Source organism: Trichomycterus rosablanca, chromosome 6 (genome assembly GCF_030014385.1).
Source record: "Trichomycterus rosablanca isolate fTriRos1 chromosome 6, fTriRos1.hap1, whole genome shotgun sequence".
NCBI lineage: Eukaryota > Metazoa > Chordata > Actinopteri > Siluriformes > Trichomycteridae > Trichomycterus > Trichomycterus rosablanca.
In genome coordinates, this window is record NC_085993.1 from 22,239,399 (window position 1) to 22,255,846 (window position 16,448).

The 16,448-nt window shown below is 37.6% G+C and overlaps 1 protein-coding gene across 1 annotated transcript in view; it reads left to right on the forward strand.

Moving 5' to 3' along the window:
- The first annotated feature begins 3,969 nt into the window (after positions 1-3,969).
- The window catches only part of LOC134316366 (contactin-4), a 105,617-nt gene continuing 93,138 nt past the window's right edge, over positions 3,970-16,448 (forward strand). The window contains exons 1-3 of the mRNA XM_062996724.1: positions 3,970-4,024; positions 13,485-13,611; positions 15,155-15,330. Of these exons, the coding sequence (XP_062852794.1) occupies positions 3,970-4,024; positions 13,485-13,611; positions 15,155-15,330 (358 nt within the window). The remainder of the gene's footprint in view (positions 4,025-13,484; positions 13,612-15,154; positions 15,331-16,448) is intronic.

A 16,448-nucleotide genomic window follows, 5' to 3' on the forward strand; every position in this document is an offset into this window, starting at 1 on the left:
GAGATATCGACCCCGTTCCAGTGCCAAATCGTCCGGCCCATACGGGAATGGACTGCTTGTATACAGCTTTTGGATCGAACCAACACTGTGCCCACAGTGCCCGTTTTAAGGTGCCCGTTTTGCCCCATTGACTCCTATTCATTTTGAAAAAGATTTCGAGCTATCAACGCCGTTCCAACCCTTGATCGACCGGGTCATTAATTAGCGCCCAAATCCAAAAAATCATCCGGATACGCCCATCCGTGTGGCATTTATGCCCGTTTTTGCCCGAATTTTTGGACAAAAATCTTGACACCTTTGGCTGTCCATAGAACGTCAACGTGATGACGTAGGCGACATGTTCAGGCCGTTCTGAGAGCAGAAAATGGCCGCCGACAAAAAATCTGACTTATTTTGGTCTGTAACTAAAGTATTAGTGATTTTTAAGGTGAAAACGCTGCACAGAATGAAATTATAGTGCAGTTACACTTAGCAGTGAGCGTCATATCGTTCGCGTTGCAACAGAAAAAAAGATATTTATATCCGTTAGCTTCAAGGCTAACGAATGCATTGAAATCAATGGGAATGGTTAAATGCTAAAGTAGGTACCGAAGTGTGAGCACTGTGTAAGTGCACTGTGCCTGAAAGCTGTAAATGAGACACAGCCGATCATAGATTGCGCAATACCATGGCCCCTACAGTGATAATCACATATAAATGAATGAGTACTGATTTGTAAGCAGTAGAAACGTGCAGAAATTCATTTTTTTACAGGTTTGGCTTTTCAAACACACCCAGAGTGAACTTGTGCTCACACCACAGCTTGTGCACAGATACAGTGGCCTGTCTGGGAGAAAGTATTCACACCCCACGCACCGCACCACTTCTAAACACATGCGCACCCCAGACCTGCGCACGCCCGCTGACCGCCACACGGCAATCACACTCGCATTTTCTCCGCAAATGCACTCTCTAGTTTTAGGTGCAGCAGATCCTGAGGTAATGGTAGTCATGTTGACGAGATCGCTAGCTGCTCCAATTATTGCTACACCAGGTTACGTGTGACGCAAGCACGTAAGTGCTAGCCCTCCCAGAACCTATACAGATTATATTGCAGTGCCTACAGTAAAAAAAAAAGTCCCTTAATATGAGAGTCTATCAGAGCAATCCGGGCGATTTTCAATCAGACTGAAATCACCCAAAAGGGGCGGTACTGTATGGAACACAACTCGATGCTGATTGGACTACGATATTCAGAGGCAGGACAGACTGTCCAGAACAGTCACGGCTAGTTTAACACTGGTTGAATGTGATAGAAAAATTTCTTCCCTTTCGCCCTTTGGTGGTGCGTTGCCCGATCGCCCTAAGGAACGAGCCGCCTATGGGTTATTTTACAATTACATTCAGCCTAATGTATTATTCAGCTCCCAGCCTCAGTGATTGGTGGAACATCTTTTTGCCTCGATAACTCCTAATAAGTGATGAGCTGCAACTGCTTTCTTTAAATCCATCCAAAGATAGCCGTTCATGTGGCACAGCGGTAAAAGCACACACTAGTGCACCAGAGCTCGGATTTCGAATACATTGTATCGAATATCAGCTCTGCCATCTGGCTGGGTTGAGCGGCCACATGAACATCGATTGGCCTGTTGTTCATATAGGGGTGGGGTGTTAAGCCGGATGGGGACTCCTCGTAACTGATGCAGTATGACCTCTGCTGGCTGATTGATGGCGCCTGCACAGAGGCAGGGAAAGAGTGCGGATCAGGGTGTGTCTCTCCGTACACAGAGTTGAAAATGCATACGGCTGCTGCCCACGTAATGTTTAAAAGCTGTGTTTGCAAATTTTGTAGTAGTGAGTGTAAATAGTGACACCATTTTTTTGTGCACTAATTTGGTATGTTCACTACAGTTGTTTGTGGTGAGAGACGCAGCTAAAATGGTAAACAGCCTTGTATTTTCAAACAGCCACCTTCTGATTACTAGTTCATCACAGCTGAGCTACTGCAGTGAGCAGAGATGTACATTTAAATAGATGGATGTACAGATGGATAGATGGTGAATGGTAAATTATGAGCCAAAATAGCATTAATCATATACTCTAATATAAGTGTACAGTTACCCTGGTTCAAATCTCCATTTGTTCACTGTCTTTGAGAGGTTTCTGTTAGATTTAAATTTCTTTCTTTCTCCAAGGTGTAAATAAATGTGTATGCGTACCAAGTACTTAAACGTATTAGCTCAGATGATAGGTAATATTTTAGATAGCTAAATGAGGAAAGGATACAGAGCAAAGCATTTGTAAAAAGCAGTGTTTAGCTCTGTAAATATTCAGCACAAGTTCTGTGAACAAAAACACCACCAAATAAATAAAGAGGATCATACCAAATGACAAAGATTGTATTAGTCATATTTTAATGTATTACCTTTAAATCACTGCTCCGAGAAGCACTGTAGTGCTCCAAGCACATTTATTTACCATATTCATTTTGTATTCAGCACTCCATTTGTAAATATGAAAAGAGCAGCGATGACAGTGAAAAATTAAAGCGACTCCAGTGTGGCTCTGACGTGCTTTGAAATGTATTGGATTCCTTGGAGGTGGACAGATTGCACCCATCACTCTCAGTGAAAAAAAGCTGTTTGTCTCTGAACAGGATTACAAGTCGATATAAACATTGAAGGGAATCCTAAAATATTTAATATATACACCGATCAGTTATAACATTAAAACCACCTCCTTGTTTCTACACACATTTTCCACTTACCATTTAAGAGCTCAATTACTGACTGTAGTTCATCTGTTTCTCTGCATGCTTTGTTAGCCCCCTATCATGCTGTTTTTCAATGGTCAGGACTCTCCCAGGACCACTACAGAGTAGGTATTAGTTGGGTGGTGGGTCATTTTCAGCACTGCAGTGACACTGACATGGTGGTGGTGTGTTAGTGTGTGTTGTGCTGGTATGAGTGGATAAGACACAGCGTTGCTGATTGAGTTTTTAAACACCTCACTGTCACTGCTGGACTGAAAATATTCCACCAACCAAAAATATATCCAGCCAACAGCGCCCCATGGGCAGTGTCCTGAAGGCACTGATGAAGGTCTAGCAGATGACCAACTCAAACAGCAGCAATAGATGAGCGATCGTCTCTGACTTTACATCTACAAGGTGAACCAACTAGGTAGGAGTGTCTAATAGAGTGGACAGTGAGTGGACACGGTATTTAAAAACTCCTGCAGCGCTGCTGTGTCTGATCCACTCATACCAGCACAACACACACTAACACACCACCACCATGTCAGTGTCACTGCAGTGCTGAGAATCATCCACCACCTAAATAATACCTGCTCTGTGGTGGTCCTGACCATTTAAGAACAGAGTGGAACAGAGTGAAAGTGGAGCTGATAAATTGGGCAGTGAGTGTAGAAACAAAGAGGTGATTTTAATGTTATGGCTGATTGGTGTATATATATTTATGTGTGTGTTTGTATGTATGTGTATATGTTTAAAGAAGCTGTGACATGAGTGATAGCCTGATTTTTAATCGTATGTAACATATTTTAAAGTTTAAATACATAAAAATGATACTTTTAGCACAACCCTAACAGTGTGTATGCGTTTTTAGATCTTTTAGCTGTAAGCCATTTTTTCCTGCATACTTTTGCACTCTCTTTTGCTCTCTGGAGACTATCATAGCAGTGTCCTCACTAGTTATCAGCTGCAGTGCATAAGCTGTGACCCTACAGGACTATGAACACCTGATTGTATTTGGATTAATGAATTATTGATATACTACAGACTTTAAGCTTTTTTGTTACATTTTTAGCAGTTGTGTGTATATAGTAGCACCTTTACTCCCCAACACTGTATCAACACTTTCTTTCTCTCTTTCTGCAGCAAACATACGCTGACGGCCACACAGAAACATCAGTCTGCATTTTGAAGGGAAAAATATATCCTAAATGGAAACCGTTCATTGGACACTGAATATGTTGCCACCATGGAAAGTCTTATTTCTCCTGTCACTCAAAAGCTGTCTCTCAGGTATGATATTCCTTAAAAAGCCATTGGCACCTTTTAGACCAGGTAATTTTAGGATTATATAACAGGACATATATACAGTAGACCCTTGACTTACGAATTTAATTGGTTCCAAAGGGCTGTTCTTAAGTCAAAATGTTCATTAGTTAAACCTATTTTTCCCATAAGAAATCATGTAAATAGAATTAATCTGTGCCAGACCTCCCAAACCACCCTCTTACCTAACCTTTCTAATGTCTTAAATGGTCTTTTTTGTTATAAATACAAGTATATTTTCCTTTAAATCTTAAATTATAGAATAGACATTCCTGTAATAAACAATAATAAACAACAAAACTGTACTGAACATAAAACACACATCACATTTCAGTACAGTACGTGTGCTGTACCATACATCCTAATAAATTTCCTTTTTATATAAAATGTATCTACCAGAAACAACAATTACTCTCATATTTCTCTATTATTTTCTTCTTTATTTCAATAGTGTTGTATTTTGTAAGTGTAACTGCACGAAAAAAAAGAATACTTTACTGAGCCGAATTCCTTTTTCTCTCTCACTCACTGTCCCTGCTGTCTGACACACAGTGACAGCTACTGGCAGAAGTAATTATACAACACAACAAGTAGTGATTTTTTCATTTTTTTCACCACTACACAGGTTGGTAAAAATTTAAACGGATTGCATATTGGATGTGATATGCAAACCTTGTTGTACAGCAAAAAAAAATAAAAAAATAAAAGGTTTGTATATCACATCCAAGATGATTAGCATTTGGGTGTTGTGGTGCGACATTTTCACTGTCTGATATCCTAGTTACAACTACTGTGATTTCAGTATGATCATTTAAACACAGCAAATTGTTGCCATTATTATTTTTATTACACAGTCGAGTCACATTATTATGACTGGCGGCAGCGCGTAGCTCATGAAGGAAGCCAAGTTTTGTGAGCGGGCTTGGTGGGTATACAAGGTGTGCGATAGGCTGTGTGCACATGTATCCCTTGTTGCTTTCATGGGTAAAAGTATCATGGGTAAAATTGTCTTCCCTGGAGCGGATGGGATTTTCCAGCAAGACAATGCAACATGTCACTTGGCTAGAAATGTCCAACATTGGTTGAAAGGGCACGACCAAGACTACCAAATACTACCCTGGCCCCCTAATTCCCCAGACTTGAATTTAATTGAGCATCTGTTGGAACCACCTCGATCATTGTGTTCACTATATGGATCCTCCACAAGCACCCTCCAGCAGCTGTGGGATCAACTGCAGTCAGCATGGCTTGCAGATACCTGTGACCTTATGGAGTCACTCCCAGCCCGTCTAGCTGCTGTCTGTGCTGCACACAACAGTTACTGTGGATATTAGCTGATAATCATAATAATGTGACTCGATTTTGTATTATTATTATTATTATAATTATAGAGTTTTTGTGGTTGAAATCCCAGACTGGGCTCACAAATAGCCCAGAAAGCGTCACTTGAACCTAGCTATTAGAGTGACGCATTAGTGCATCCTTAGTGTCAATCCCAATCCTGGATAATAAAAACATCAGGAAAGGCATCTAGCATAAATACTGTGCCAAATTAATATGTGGTTGATTGATCCTCTGTGGTGACCTCAATGGAAGCAGCCAAATTTTTTTTAAATAAAAAAACAGTTAATTACAGTTTTTTTTTTTTGTTGGAAATAACAACTGTAAGAACATTAACTCTAAAAGTTTACAAAATTTATGGGGGTCCCTCCACTGGCTCCATTTCAAAATACTCAAAATTCATGTATATTTAATGGGATTATTCAAATGATTTTAACTGTCCAAGAATGATTTATGGTTCCATTAATTTAACACTAGCAGATTATCTAAATATTTGTACTAATTAGGAAATTTTAAATACTTGTCATTAAATGCTTGTGTGTAAGCAATTTGATGACATAAAAAAAATCATTTATTGTCTTTTTTACCACCACTTTATCTATTTAATTCAGGATCGCGGTGGGTACAGACACCCTGGACAGGTTGCCAGTCCATCACAGGGCAAGCACACTCACACACACATTCACACACACACAATCAAATCAAACCTAGGGGCAATTTAGTATTTCCGTTGACCCTGACTGCATGTCTCTGGACTGTAGGGGGAAACCGTGGGACCCGGAGAAAGCCACGCAGACACAGGAAAAACAGGACCTTACTTGCTGTGAGGCAAGAGAGCTACCAACTGGGCCACCTATTCCCATATCATTATTGAACTCCATGCTGACCTTGGGAAAGTATTCTTCTGGTCAATGCTTATCCATTTGGTCACTTAGATCACTTAGATAACTCTAAATACATATCTAAATTACCTCTAGTGTATTCAAGTTAACCATACCTATGCTTCTTCTGCAAGAGTGGCATGTGTCATGGAGTCTAATCATCCTTGGTTGTTAAGTGGTCTTCTTATGGTTGCCACTGATACATTTGTCGCCAGCCTACAATAGTTTTTTCCTATAAATCAACACTGTTTTTTTCCTTTTCGGAAAATACCTCTGGACAAATATACCTTCTACTTTGGCCAGGCAGGTTTGCTGCTGTGCTATAAGTTTGGAACTTCTGGACAGTACTATCAGATGTATCTCTAGGAATGTTTCAGATCTTGGAAATCTTCTTATACCCATTGGCAACTGGTGCAGTGAATTTATCTCCCATCACACTTTTGTGTCAGCTTCTTAGTTTTTACTATTAGTTTTTACACCTTGAACACATCTCTGGGTGGTATTGACATAACCAATCACAGCTAAAGCAAATAAAGGATTGTTGTTGAGTTCCTAATGGCTTAATTATAGGTCATACAGACTAGCAATAGGTTTTTAGATAAGCAATATCATGTAGTGGTTGAACAACTGTAACACGGCAGTATTAACAATATCCCCTGCTAATAGACTGCGTGTTTTCTTTTACCATTTGCTGTAACATTTAAGTGATAAAAATTTAAAGCAAAATATAGCTCTGCAGTTTTTGTATATTAGAGGTATAAGACCATGCGTTACTGCGATTTTATCACTGGGAAGGATGTTTTGGCACGACGCAAAGCGGAGTGCGTATATTGGGGATTTTACAACGGCTTCGAACACGGCTCAGCCAATCAGATTTTAGAACCGGAACTATCCGTTTTATAAAATACATTTTAATACCCAATCATTTTAAAAAATATTTTTGTCTACAAATGCATATTCTTGTGTTCAGATACAAACTCAAAATACAGTATATGTATTCAAAAAGTCTGAAAAGGTTTGAGACTTTTATTGTCCTAACAAGACTGCATCTCATGGTTTGAGACATTGGGCATGAAGGACCGGATGGGATGTGAAGGAAGACATAGATATGTATTTTTAAATCTACATTAAGTCCCCCTTTATGACGAAGTGAAAACATGGTATTAAACTTAAAATATATTATGCATAGAAGTATTCAAACTAGGGCTGTGACATGAATAAAATTTTTAAATCAAGATTAATCGTGATTAAAGAACCAAATTAATTACGATTAATCGCCTTTAAAAATAACTAAGCAAAATTTGAACAGTTATGCACATTTTTATTGCAAGAAAATGTTTACCAATAAAACAATTTAATAAAATTATGATAAAATTATTAAATCTAAATTATCTTGAGAAAGCCACCCAATTCCAATATGGAGTTGTTAACAGCTACTCATCTTTTAGCCAGTTATTTAAAAGTCTGGCAACATTATCTGGCAAAAGTGAGGATTTTTTCCTGTTTATAACCCTGCCACTGAAAACAGGCGCTCAGGGTACTACAATGAACCATTTCTAGATGCAATACGTATAACGTCATGTCGACCCACATTGTTAACTATGTTAAAGCTTCTACAGTCCATTGCGATCCATTTAACACCAGTGTTTAAAATGGTTCCACGATATGTACAGTCCATGAGCTTTTCATCCAGATTCCTCTGAAATAAAGTTAGACTGAGTCTGAGCTCATTTAGCCTGTAACACGTATCCGTGCGCACAGACGCCTGACGAGACAAAGGGCGTGCTTTGATCAAATATGATATTGAAGCATAAATTGATAACTAATTTTGTCTAGTGATGATTTCTCACGGTTTTTAAAAACAAAAATTATTATTCAAAACACCCCTACATTTTGCAATAGGTCATTTGTAACTCATGGCCACAAACTGGTAAAAGGCCTGTGTTATCGCTATACAGTATAAACACAACGTTGCTATGTTAAAGCAGCGCAAATTACCACAGTGACATATGTTTAAAGTGGCACAAACATAGCCCAATAAAAAGCGTTTGATTTAAAGTTTTATTCTCGATTAATTATTTTAATGGCGATTAAAATTTTAATGCGTTAATCTCGTTAATCAACGCAATTAACGACAGCCCTAATTCAAACCCTTTCTTGTGGCAGTCTAGATTGTATTCTATTTGCTTTGATTATCCTCAACTGGATTCCACCTGATGCAGTTTAAATTAATAAGGCATACTTTAAAAAGGTACACACCTGGGACTATTAGTGCATATAGTTTACACTGCATCTTTAGAAAAATGCAGTCATAAAGACTAGAGTATTGTCTTTGGATCACTGGGATTAAACTGTGAAAAGGCATAGATCAGGGCAAGGATACAAACGAATATCTAAGGCTTTGAGTGTTTTGAAGACCACAGTGACCTTAATGATTTTGAAATGGAAGAAGCTTGGCACAACCTTAAACCTTTCTAAACTTGGCCAGCCGACCAAATGTAACATCCGGGCTAGAAGAGGTCAGGGAGGTAAAAAAAAAGAACCCAACAGTTTTTCTAAAAGGTCTCCAAAAGTATTGTGAAAGATGTAATATATAGCTAGGTTTACATTATGTAGTGCTTGCTGTGTGAGACACACACACACACACACACACACATCTATAAATATGTAAGTAAATATGTGTATATATACATATACATTCGATAGGCTTGCATAATCCACTCCTGGAGCATCAAACTCTCTGTCTGTTTCATATTTAGAATAAGAGGTGGCTCAAGAACTTCCCCCCCTGCGGTGAAGACAACCACTTTTCCCAAAACGAGCAGCCCTACTCTAAATGGATCATTAATTCCCTTCATTTAAAGGACATATAAAAAGGGAAAGAATGAAAAAAAAGAATGAGGAGACATGAGGCCCTCACCCCAGGCAAACAGGCCTGGTCATTTCTATTAGCCTGACTATGCAGGAGGGAGCACTTTACTTTGTCCTTGTCAAGGTTAGAAACCTGTAAAGCAAAAAAGGGGTTATTTTGCCCATAGAGAACAATCAAGTGATTCTAAATACAGGAACTTAAAAAAAATTTAAATAATAATAATAGTAATAAATAAATAAATACTGTAAGCAGTTATACTTTTTTTAATGCATATCTACTGTTCTTACTGTTTAAAACTTCAAGTTAATTATTAGGATAATATTAAAGGTAAATTGTACAGGTGACTTTCTCTTATAAACATATCAAATAGGTAAATAAAGATCTGCTCATATGAACAATGACAGATAAAGCACATATTACCTTTAAAGAGAAGCTTGGAACAATAGATATGCATAAAACTGAAAACACCTTAATTAATAATGGGAAGTAAAAAATTGTAATAAATAAAATAAATAAAAATGTTAATGTTAATTAAAAATGTTAATAAATAAATAAAAATTAAATACATAAATAAATAAATAAATAAATACTATAAGCGTCTATACATTTTTTTAATATAACTAATTTTTCCATACTCAAATGTATCTTGGCTAAAAACTAAGTTAATTATTAAGATTATATTATAGGTGTGTATTGTACAGGTGACTTTCTCTTATAAACATCAAGTTAAATAAAGATCTGCTTATATAAATGATGACACAGATAAAGCACATTTTAGAGAACCATTAAACAGTAAATATGCATAAAATTGAAAAAGCATACACTTTTTTAAACAATTAATTTATTATGGAAAATTAAGAATTTTGCTAATATTGATTCTGTAGAATTACAGAATGAACCAAATGCCAACAGCAAACTACCTGCATGTGGAGGAAAAATTGTCAGTGGTGTCAATGAAATGCAGAACAATGGCTTTGGATAAAATAAAAACACTAACATTTCAGTTTTAAAGACTAAACTTTGTAGTATGGGTTTAGGTTTTCTTTCTATTTTCTTTCTATCTTTCTTCTATTTTTTCTTTGTTTTGGCTTTTTTTTCTTTTCTTTTCTTTTCTTTTCTCCTTTTGCTTACTACCATACAATCTGCCCCTCTACAAAGGTGCAGCACTGAGCCATGGTTTGGGTGAGCTTTTATGCAGCACCTTGCAGGTGTGTTTGATTGGTAGTAATTAGTGCTGGGGCTTCTGGGAACTGGAGTTGCTGGTGACCGGCGACGTGGACCGACCCCTTACATTAAGGCCTTAAAAACCAGCAATAATACTTAAAATCAATCCTAAATTTCACTGGGAGCCAATGAAGGGAAGCCAGGACTGGCGTTATTGAATCCTGTTTCAACGTCCACGTACAAAGAGTTACAATAGTCTAAACAAGAAGAAATAAAAGCATGGATAACCCTTTCAAAATCCTTGAAAGACAAATAGGTTTTAATCTTAGCTAAAATTCTTAACTGAAAGAAACTATTTTTTACAACCGAACTTATCTGCTTATCAAACTTAAAAATCACCCCTAAATTATTAACACATGATCTATTGTATCGAGCTAACGATCCGAGAGACTCACTGTGCTTGTTCATAAAATCCTTTCAAATATCACTAATATTTGGAGCATTATTCCTAACAATTTTAGGAAGCTGACAATACTTTTGTCCAGTCCATTTCTCAATTCCTGTTTGGAATGTTATCAGAATGGACTTTTTTCAGCTTTTTGTGTTTTGTTTTTTTTCACTGCAAACAGAAGAAATGAACAGTAGAATACAGAGGCAGGAAAACATGAATTTTCACCAAGTCAGCATTTAGACTTTGAGGCAATTGAAATTAGAGATGCATGAGTACCGATACTGGTATCGGGTATTTGCCCGATACCGCGCTCATTAACTTGTACTCGTACTCGCAAACGAGGCTCCGATACTAAACATCCGATACCGTGTGCCTAGTGCACGTTGCTGCGTTATGCCTAGTTCACACTACATGATTTTTGCCCTGATTTTCGCTCGGCGACTGGTCGGCGCTAGATTTGTTGGCTCGGGAGCAACTCTGCGTTCGCTCGGCGATCAAAACTCGGCTCTCGATCGCTAAGTGTGAACTATCCAACAACTCGATCCAACCGGCTCACCGAGCACTCGAGTTTTCTAGCACGTCAGATATCTGATCTCAGATGTGCGACTGGGAATGAGTGACATGTCGAACAGCCAATGAGAACGCAGGATACGGCGTGAGGGGAAACGCAGGAGAGGAGTGTAAACAGGTGGGACAGGGGGATTATATAGTTTATATCAGAATACACCGGCACACACACGTTTTACAGTATTTCTGACCTGATCGTTCTCTACAAAACATAACAACAAAACACCAACAAAAATATGTATTAACCTCCAACTCACTACAGAACAATCCATGCTATTCGTGTTGCCAAATCCACTCAGATTCATTTATTTTTCCTCCTTGATTTCATCACATCAGCGCACAAACACTTTGATCACTCGCTACTTGTTGACGTGCATTTTTGGACGTGGTATCATTAAACTTCTCGTCACTTCTCACATGTGTTTTTGTTTTAAAAAAAACGGTATTCTAAATAGGTATTGGTATCGGTATCGGCAAGTACAAAAATACATGTACTTGTACTTGTACTCGGTTGGGAAAAAATGGTATCAATGCATCCCTAATTGAAATGCTGTTGTGACTTGATTTGAATAAATGTGTTAAAAAGAGCATTGTTATTTGTTCAGGCAGAATGTGTTTGGTTAATGTTATGCACAAATAGGCAAATAAGTGGTTTAGGGTGCTGGAGCCTATCCCAGCTTTTCAATGGGCGCAAGGCACACAGTAACACCCTGGATGGGTGTTAGTCCATCGCAGGGCAGACTCACACAAACATACACCCCCATTTACCTATAGGGCAATTCAGTGTCTCCAATTAACCTGACTGCATGTTTTTGGACTGTGGGGTAAACCGGAGCTCCCGGAGGAAACCCACACAGACACGAGGAGAACATGTAAACTCGGCACAGAAAGGACCCGGACCGCCCCGTCTGGGGATCGAACCCAGGACCTTCTTGCTGTGAGGCGACAGTGCTACCCACCGAGTCACCGTGCCACCCACAAATAAAGGCATTCTGTATATATTTTTCTTTTATTTGCTTGTGGATTTTAATTAGAAAATGTGTAAATAGTAAGTGCATTTCAAAGGGATTTCTAAGGCTGGCATTTTTTTTAAATAAGAGCTTTTCTGAATAAACTTGATGGATTTTTTACACATCATATGTAAATAGTACCTGTGTACTAACTGCTTACTTATAACCATATCTTACACAACATATTTACAGTAGATTTAGATCTATACATTAAGGTAAACAATTTGTTTGTAAACTGTGTGATTAAAATGTCTAGTTCTGTACTGCACTATGAAATGATTAAATAAAACTTAAATTTTTTTATCAGTATTTACATTAAGGTTAAAATTAACAGTGATGCATGGTGTTTAAATATGCCATTATACTTAAATATATATAAAAAAAAATCTTTACCTACTTAGTTTGCTCAATTAGTAAGTACATTTACAGCTGTTTAATCGGTTTCTCTGTCATTTTTGTTTATTTAGCATTATCTTGTGGAACCTTTGGGAATTCACAGCAGCCCCTATCTGTACATTGTATCTGTACAGTGTATTAAATGAACAGCCCTTTTATTCATTTATTACTAAAACCACAATAAAGTTGCAGTGGGTCTGGTGCTACATGAATACCCTGGTGCTAGGCAGAACAGGACCAAGAAAGGACTAAAATCACCAGAACCCATGTTGCTGTTTAAAGTCACTTTACCAGATGCACCAGCATGCAATATTTTTTATCTAGTAAACAAATATAGTAGCAGTATCATAAAATGCTCCCAGTAATAATAATGCTTTTTGCATGTTCTTCCCGTGTCTGCGTGGGTTTGCTGTGGGAGCTCTGGTTTCCTCCCACAGTTCAAAGACATGCAGTCAGGTGAATTGGAGTTACTAAACTGTCCATGACTGTGTTTGAAATTAAACTTGTGAACTGATGAATCTTGTGTAACTACCTGTCCTGTAATAAACGTAACCAAAGTGTGTTAAACATGACGTTAAAAGCCTACTAAATAAATAAATATAAATAAATAATAATGCTTCAGTACCATGGCATAATGAACTTTAAAGCCAATTTTTGGCACATGCCTAGGCCTGACCTTTATTGAATCTATTTTGTTTGGACTGTTTCATGTGAAAAAATACATGCTGGTTTTATATTTTGGCAGAGAAAATTTCCAGACATGGACCCGTATTCACTCAGGAGCCTAGCGACAGTGTTTTCCCACTGAGTGGTGACGATAACAAGATATTCATCAACTGCAAAGCCAAAGGAAATCCGATGCCGCATTACAGGTATTTACACTGGCTCATATTTATCAGGCTTCACAGAGAAAAAGCTCTGAGCAGAGGTCAGCTTTCCTTGTTGATGCATTTCTGTTTATTAGACTTTACAGAACAAACATAACCTGTATGTACAATGTTTAAATGTGTTAGATAGCAATGCTTTTATCAGTTTTATGTAACAGAATATGAAATTATAAATGAAGGTACCTAACCTTTATGTTATGTCTGAGTCAAAATTATGTAGTTTGATTTATAAAAAACAACAACTATATATATATATACTGTATATATATATATATATATATATATATATATATATATATATATATATATATATATATATATATATATATATAAATATATATATATGTGTGTGTGGGTTTAAAAAAAAACAAAAAAACATTAAGTATAATTTTAGTCCCTGTCACATTGTCTTAATGTTTGCTATTGTCAAGCATGTGAACAGGATTTATGTATTTGTATATATGTACTGTATATGAATTATATAAGGTCAATGGCAAAAGTAATTAGCATTATTTTAAAATAAATATAAAGCCAGACACAATGCTCACAATTGCAAAAAAAAAAAAAAAATTAAAATTATTATCATGTATGTTTTTTTGTTTGTTTGTTTTTATGCAATTTCTCTCCTATTTCTCCCGACTTTTTAGCGAGTCCAATTGCCCAATTGCGTCACACTCTTTCCACTAATGCCGACCCCCGCTCTGATTTGAGGAGAACGAAGCTAACCCACGCCCCCTCCGACACGTGGGCAGCAGCCGTATTCATTTTGTCACCCACACTAGGCGAGTGGATATACGCACCCTGATCCGCAATATTCCCCTGCCTCTGTGCAGGCACCATCAATCAGCCAGCAGAGGTAGCAGTGCATCAGTTACGAGGAGTCCCTATCCGGCTTAATACCCCACCCCTATATGAACAACAGGCCAATCGTTGTTCATGTGGCCGCTCAGCCCAGCCGGATGGCAGAGCTGAGATTCGATACAATGTATTCAAAATCCCAGCTCTGATGCGCTAGCGTGTGTTTTTACCGCTGCGCCACCTGAGCGGCCTTTATCATGTATATTTTTGAATGGAATGTCTGACAAGCTCATGTTCAGGTGTATACATACTTTCTGCCATTATTTTTAAATGTATGTTAATAGTCAAATAATTAGTGCTTTAGTTTTTGGAGTCATCTAAAGTACAGACATGAAAGAATTTATTTTACACTTTCAACTTAAAAAAACATATAATTATTATAATAGGTTTAGTTGTGTGCATGTGATGGTTGCACCACTGGACATTTTTACTCAAATTTTAACTTGTTCTTCTTGTTCTTTCTATTCTTGAACAAGAATCAAAAGCATATAGTAAAAAGCTAAATATCCTAAATTGTATATTTTAATATACTTCAAAATATAGAAAATATATGAAGTAGTAAAAATGACATAAACCTTAGTCTGTGAAGGTCAATTAACTGCCACCACTATCATTCTGTTACTTTAAATGCAAAACATTACATGAGAAACAAATGTGTGTCCTTGTGCAGGTGGAAATTCAATGGAAAAAATGTCGACACTGATGTGGATTTGAACTACAGCCTGGTCGAGGGCAACCTTTTGATCAATAATCCACAGCCAACAAAAGACGCAGGATCTTACCAGTGTATTGCCACTAATCCCGTTGGAACCATACTGAGCCGTGAGGCCAAAGTGGAGTTCGCCTGTGAGTAGAATTCATGCCTCTCGTTCTTTTCTAGCTACAGGGTTTAAATGTTTTACAACCCCCCCTGCCTCCAAAGAAAAAAAAGACTTATTACTGTGTTTTAGACCTGCAACACATTTCTAAATAGTTAGGACGGGGGGCAATTTAGAGCTAGTGATGAGGTAAACACACCATGTAATGATGTCATTTTAAACAGGTGATGTCATCAGGTGATGGGAATCATGGTTTGCAACAAAAGCAGTATCAACCAAATGCAAGAGAACCAAAAATAACATAACTCATTATTCCTACTCATAATCTCCAATCCCTAAATGCTTTAAGAACTGTTATTCAACAATATCTGATATAATCACATGGGCAAAAAATTACCTTTGTCAAGCACTACAATACGGAGTTACTTGCACAAATGGCAAAAAAATAAAATAATAAAAAATGGCTTCAAGTTCTCTTTGCTTCATCTAGGTGGACCATCACATAGTGAAAACATGTATTATGGTCAGACAAACCAGTATTCCAGAAATAAATGTTGTGTGCTGCGGACCTAAGACAAAAAGGATCATCCAGACTGTTATCAGCAAATGTCCAAAAGCCAGGGTCTACCAATGTATGGGGCTGTGTCAGTGCCCTTGGCAAAGGTAATTTACACTTCTGTGATGGCAGCATTAATGCAGAAAAGTACATTGAGATCTTAGAGCAACATATGCTGCCTTCAAGACGTCATCTTTTCTAGGGATGTTGATGCATTTTTCAACAGGACAATGCAAAACCACATGCTGCACACATTCCAAAGGCATGGCTGCAGAAGAAGAGGGTACTGGTACTAGACTGGCCTGCCTGCAGTCCTGACCTGTCCCCAATAGAGAATGTGTGGAGAATTTTGAAAGAAAAAAATGTGACAACGAGCCCGTACTGTTGCACATCTTAAGACGTGTTTGCAGGAAGAATGGGACAAAATAAAACCTGAAACACTAAATCACTTGGTATTTTCTGTGCCAAAATGTATTTTAAGAGTTCTGAGAAGGAATGGCAACAGGCCTGAAATGCAGGAATGGATGTATATTAACAAATTAAATAAAGTTGACCAGAGAAAACATAAAACATCTTAGGTTCATACTGTC